Source organism: Parasteatoda tepidariorum, chromosome 9 (genome assembly GCF_043381705.1).
Source record: "Parasteatoda tepidariorum isolate YZ-2023 chromosome 9, CAS_Ptep_4.0, whole genome shotgun sequence".
NCBI classification, from domain to species: Eukaryota; Metazoa; Arthropoda; class Arachnida; order Araneae; family Theridiidae; genus Parasteatoda; species Parasteatoda tepidariorum.
The window spans coordinates 48,780,265-48,786,275 of NC_092212.1; the positions used below are offsets into that span (position 1 = coordinate 48,780,265).

The 6,011-nt window shown below is 32.0% G+C and overlaps 1 protein-coding gene across 2 annotated transcripts in view; it reads left to right on the forward strand.

Annotated features, from left to right (window-relative positions):
* The first annotated feature begins 1,425 nt into the window (after positions 1–1,425).
* LOC107450962 (fatty-acid amide hydrolase 2-A) overlaps positions 1,426–6,011 on the forward strand; it is a 29,935-nt gene continuing 25,349 nt past the window's right edge. Inside the window, exons 1-2 of one of the 2 annotated variants that reach the window (XM_071185089.1) lie at positions 1,426–2,057; positions 4,074–4,293. In XM_071185089.1, the coding sequence (XP_071041190.1) occupies positions 1,881–2,057; positions 4,074–4,293 (397 nt within the window). In that variant the 5' untranslated portion in view covers positions 1,426–1,880. The remainder of the gene's footprint in view (positions 2,058–4,073; positions 4,294–6,011) is intronic. The other variant, XM_043054360.2, reaches the window with a different exon arrangement.

Below are 6,011 nucleotides of genomic sequence, written 5' to 3' on the forward strand. Positions count from 1 at the left end.
TTTCTGTAAAGATATATATATATATATAAATAGCCCAAGAGGTTATGAGTTCTAACCCCACCGGCCGTAAGTAATGGTTCGTGTAGTAAATGGCGACTGGTGCTCGTTAAATCTGTCGGGTCATAAGGTTTTCCATGTTCCCATTACAAATTAATACCTTTAAGGGTACTGAATTGGAGATTGGTTGTTCTATGGCTCAGGTCAAAATTACGATCTGTGGATGAAAGGAGGTATGAATGGGTCCGCCTTATAAACGGGCTACGACGTGTGTGGGACTGAAGTAATATTCTTGACCATAGATGGCGCCACTGAAAAACAAGAAACGCAATCTCAGCCTTAAACTTGCTTGGTTTCATCTAACAGGCTTGCTAATATTGGCAAGTGGCAGTCGAAACAACCACATATCGTATATCTGTGTGTGTGTGTGTGTGCGTGCGTGCGTGCGTGTGTGAGTGCGTGAGTGTGTGTGTGTGTGTGTGTGTGTGTGCATGCGTGCGTGCATGTGTGTTTGTGCATGCGTGCGTGCATGTGTGTTTGTGGCTCCGTCGCAAATAATTAGTATGACAGTTCGTGGCAATATAGCACTGTTTGTGTTAACAATTTCTACAGCCATTTCAGAAAAGATCAAAAATCAATTTAAATAATTATTTCGTAACTAAATCTTGATTTCTATAAATATACAAAATTATTCTAAATAAATACTTAACATAAAACAAATTATTCAACTCTACTTAAATTTTTACTTAAGACAACCTAACAAAATGACTCTAAATAAATATTTAACGCATAACTAATTTTTTAACACTTCTTAATTTTTTAGTTATTTAAGATAGATAAAATGAAAATGACTATAAAATGACTGATAACTACAAATAGCTGTATAAAAATTATAAATAACGATAAACTAACATATCCATAATAATAATAAAACAACTATATAAAAATAAATTAATAATGTAATTATATAGAATGATTAATATATATATAGTGTTGACAATCGAGAAATACCAGAGGTTATGGTGCCACATAAGAGATCTATATATTTAGATTATTATAAAGAAATATATTAATTAAACTTTTCTTTTTTTTAAAATCACAACTAAGAAACTTTTTGAAATTTTACTAATAGTTAAAATGCTAATTAGTATGAGAAAGAGTATAGGGGAAGGGATTTTTTCTATTGTCGAAGTTATTTTAGAATGAATGAAGCACAATAAAATAATCTCTGCTACGAGTAGATTTGTGCTTTGGGTGGTGCTTTCAATTTTCGAATGTCTTTAACACCATTTCAAGGTTGAGGAACCAGGTTAACGTCCATACCATGTGCAATAACAGAAATAAATTTCAAGCTCATTAAACGCTCATTAGTTAATTTCATTTTAAGTAATAAGTTATTATTGTTTCAAGCCTATTTTAATCCTTCTTACATAAAAGGCAATAAAGCAATAGCGAATAACATTGCATCTAATAAATGAGAATTTTTTTCCTAAACAATTTTCGATTTTTCTGGAAAGTTAACCTTATTTTACGGTACTTACTTTGTAATCGCCAATTGAAATATACATGTTTTTATTAATTTTCCCGAAATAATTTTTTTCGAAATTATTCCTTTACTTGCATTTCTTAGCATAAGTTTGTACTTATGTTATATCAATTTATCACTTAGTTTTGTGAAAAACGTTTAGATAAATCAAACTAAATTCTTCCAAATTGTTCTCATTTTTATTTACTTATCTCGTTATCTCATTTTTATTTACGTCATAAGAGACTGAATTTTGTACATTAAATTTATTTGCTAAATAATCCAGATTTGCGACTAAAAATAAAATAAAAAGTTGACAGTATATGGATACTGCAGTGTTTACAAACAACTTTTAGTAATGACTAACTTTAAGTACTACCTTAAAAGATGTTTTTTCCTATTCTGTTGCGTGTTGCTTGAGACGATATTAGCAGTTGTGTATTATTGGGTTAAGAAAAAGACAATTCCTCCAATTAGAAACTCCCTGTTATTAAAATCGGCAACTACTTTAGCTGAAGAAATTCGGGAAGGAAAGGTAAGTGGTAATCTTTAATCATCTTTACTTTCTGCTTAGTTGATTAGTAATAGTCGTTAAATTTATGAATTTATGCCATGGAGTTTTGTTTATACATCTTTTCGCTTTATGTCATTAAAATTTGTATAATTTTTAAAGCGAAAATCTGTCTGCATGGATGTACAGTGCACAAAAAATAAACGGATTAACCGGGATAACTTTTGATCAAATGATCAGAACATCTCATTTTCTAGGATTGCATCTTAATATTTCAAGAAGGTGATCTTGAGTCATTGTAACGTTGGGATAGAGCGTTCGCTTTCCAATGAGGTTAATCGGGTTCGAATCCCAGTGATCGCTGGTCCATACAAATTACGCACCCGGCTCGCATCGACCACAGTGCTAACGTAAAATATCCTCAGTCGTGGACGGATGGAATGGTAGATAGATCATGGGTTAGAATCCCCTTGCCGTCAGGCTAGTTCAACAATGGTTATAAAATAAAGAAGGTGACCTCAACTGTTAGTGCAGACGATATTTTAAGTAACGAAATCAGACAAAAACAAACATGTTTTCCTTTTTTTTTTCGATGATTAATCTTAGTTTTTTTCGACGAATTCGAATTTCTGATGACTGGAGAATATTGTTCTCTTAGTTGGATTAGGAGAGTGGTCTAAAATTCGGTTCCCGAGAAAAAGAATTTTATGTATACGACTTTTTTAATATTTAATTTCTCAGCAACTATTCGATCGATTTCTTTTACATTTTGTATTTTTTATTAGGCGAATCTACAGTATTTAAAATGATGTAAAAAATTGTATGCAAGTAAAATTGTTTTGACAAGTAATAAATAAAGTAGTAAAAAATAATAAATATTTACTAAAAGTTATTTTATGTTTGTGATTCTCTTTGGCTAAATGAATTTTACAATTGTAAGTAGAAATTTTTGAAATCGCTTGAAAAGATGTCGCGATAATGGTGAAATACGCAAAAAGTAAAATTGACTTTAAGGGGTCTAAACTTTTTACCGTTCTCCTGACCATACTTTGGGTACCGTATTTTCCAGATCACTGCTACCCCCTATATTTTGGAAGTCAGAAATTCGAATCCGTCTAAAAAAGGATGTGTTTTTTTCAGAGAAAATACATTTTGTATGTAATTTCGTAACTTAAAATATCGTCGGTTATACTTAATTAACATATTTGAGGTTACCCCCTCAAACCGATAAGAGTGAGCCCTAGAGGAGCGTGAAGATCCAATCATAAGATCAAAAGTTATTTAAGGTGGTCCGTTTATTTTTGCTCACTGCAGATGGTGCAAAAAAAAAGATATTACTCAAAATAACTTTTGCTCCAATAATCAACTTGCGCTAGTTAATAATTGTTAATTGAGTTACGAAATCAGACACTAAATCTTAATTCTCAGAATAAACATTTCTTTTTTTACATATCTTGATCCTAGACCTTCAAAATTTGGGGGTTAGCCGAAATCTGGAAGTTGTGATCCTAATAGTTTTGTCAGGAGAGCGGATGAAAGTTCCGATTGTCACAAATAAGTGCCAGCAGGAAATATAATCAACTAATAAATCAATGTAAAAAAGTAAAGCTTGAAACCAAACTACACTAATTGCTTCACCAGGAAGGAATGCAAATAACAGAATGATAATTGGGCACATACATTATAGTTGGAAGAACAAATTATTAAATTTTCAGGATATTTTGGATGTATAGATCCTGAGGAATCAGTACTCAGAGCAGCCTCCCCTGGATGCAATAACAGCAGTTATTCTCCTGGGCATCGAGACAAACCTTATTTTAACTTGAAGTGAAATAACTTGTATTGACATATTTTGATGTTAAGTGATGTTTTAGCTAAAATTATAAAATTGCACGACTTATATCTTTTTTTTCCCTTTATATTAAAATATAGTGAAGTTGAAAGTGCTGCAATTTATTTTATGTAAGCAAACTTACATATATAATAAACCGTGCACTTTAAAATCCTCAATATTTATTTCTAAAATTCAAACATGTTTAGTTAAAGGGCGAAGACGTCATTCAAGCGTATGTTGATCGTATATTGGAAGTGAATCCCATTATCAATGCTGTCGTCCAAGATAATTTTGAAGAAGCACTTCGAGAAGCAAAGGAAGTGGACACCTTTATTGAGTCAGGGGAGTTCTCCTTAAAGGAATTGAAGGAGGAAAAGCCCCTCCTCGGGGTCCCTTTTACAGTTAAATGCAGTTTTTCAGTGAAAGGTAATTATTTTGGCATACATTATAACAGTTATAGCAATTCTTCTTCAAAGAAAATCTTTAACCCTTTGACGGTTAGGGAAATGAGCAGTTTTCGTTTCATTAATTCGCGCAGTATTACGAACAAACGGTAGTCGAAAGTGGTAGCTGTTTTCCCCCGCGGTTCTTCCAAAAATGTCACCCTTGTTTTGCAATGCCAAGTGCTCCGCTTTCTGGAATTATTATAATAAAGTGGTAGCAAATTATGTACTAAATTTCGTTGGAGAAGCACAGTTACGCTTACTTTTTAATAAAGTAGCCAGTAGATTGTTGCGTTAACGTTGCATTTTATGTGATACTTATAATTTTTGATATATAGTGGTGAAAAAATTACTTAAAAGGAAAAATACTAAACTGAAAGTAACTTGAATTTCGCTACCAATAAAAAATACTATTTTACAAAGTGGAGCAAGCTGGCATATCTGGCGATGCCGTAGATAGCTCGCCTCACGCGTTTTAAAAATTTCTTAAAGTATTTGTAGTACATAAATAATAGTTTTTACGTACTTTAGAATAATAAATTATAATTATTAATAGTAAATTATAAATGATTATAATTAATTAAATAAATAATAGTTAATTATAAATATAAGACAAATAATAAATTGAAAGGACTAAATAAATACAACTAATGTAAAACTTTATGAAGCATTTAAATGCAGCAATTACTTAAATACTCTGAGCAAAGTCTTCATCAGACTCAAAACTTGATAAGCTTTCTGTATCACAATCATAATCATCATCATAATTATCTAACTTTCGCTTTTCAGTCATTTTACTTTACAAACACCCTAAAAATCGCACCAAAATACACGTAAAAAGAACAAGGTAAAAAAATTAATTCCCCCTTCATTATGAAAAGAAATTCATGGAAACCGTACTGTCATCTGTAGGCAGTAAAACTAACTACGTTTCGAGAGTAGGATTCACTTTTAACATAGTCAATGCAGAATAATAATGGCGAACGAGCTCAGCTCGTCAGCGCGCATTGGGGAAAAATTTCACTACGCGAGTAGTGCTCGTTATTAACCATTACGGTCAAAATCTTGCTCCCGAGCGGAACTCGTTTGCGCGCGTTATGAAGTACGATTTGATTGCTAGCCGAACTCGTTCATAACCATCAAAGGGTTAAGTATATCATTATTTGAAAATAAATTATCACTAAAAACGTTTTTAATTAAATCTTTATCAATTTAAAAACTTCTCAGAAATGGTAAATTATTAAATATAATTAAATCGTGACTTATCATGGTATCGTAAAAGGTATTTATATTACTTACTACCTCTTCGTGCCGAACTTGCACATACGGCCTCGATTCTTTTTCTAAACTTGACCATTCAGTGCACTTCTTCCCATCTAGTTAATCCTGATCTACTACGATCTTCCTTAATGCATCTTTGCCATGTTAGTCTCGGTCTCCCTCTTTTTCTCTTTCTGTCAGGAACCCATGAGATTGCAACATTTGCAGGATTCTATCTGTTCCTAGTATGTGGCTGAGCCATCTCATCATCGTTTTAAAATTTCGTCTTTAACAGATGGGATATTAGCTTTTCTTAAAAGGTCTTTATACACTTTTTCATTCAGCATTTCATTTTAGCATTTTTTCTTGCATATATCAGACACTAAATCTTAATTCTCAGAATAAACATTTCTTTTATGCATATATTGGATTTACTCATTT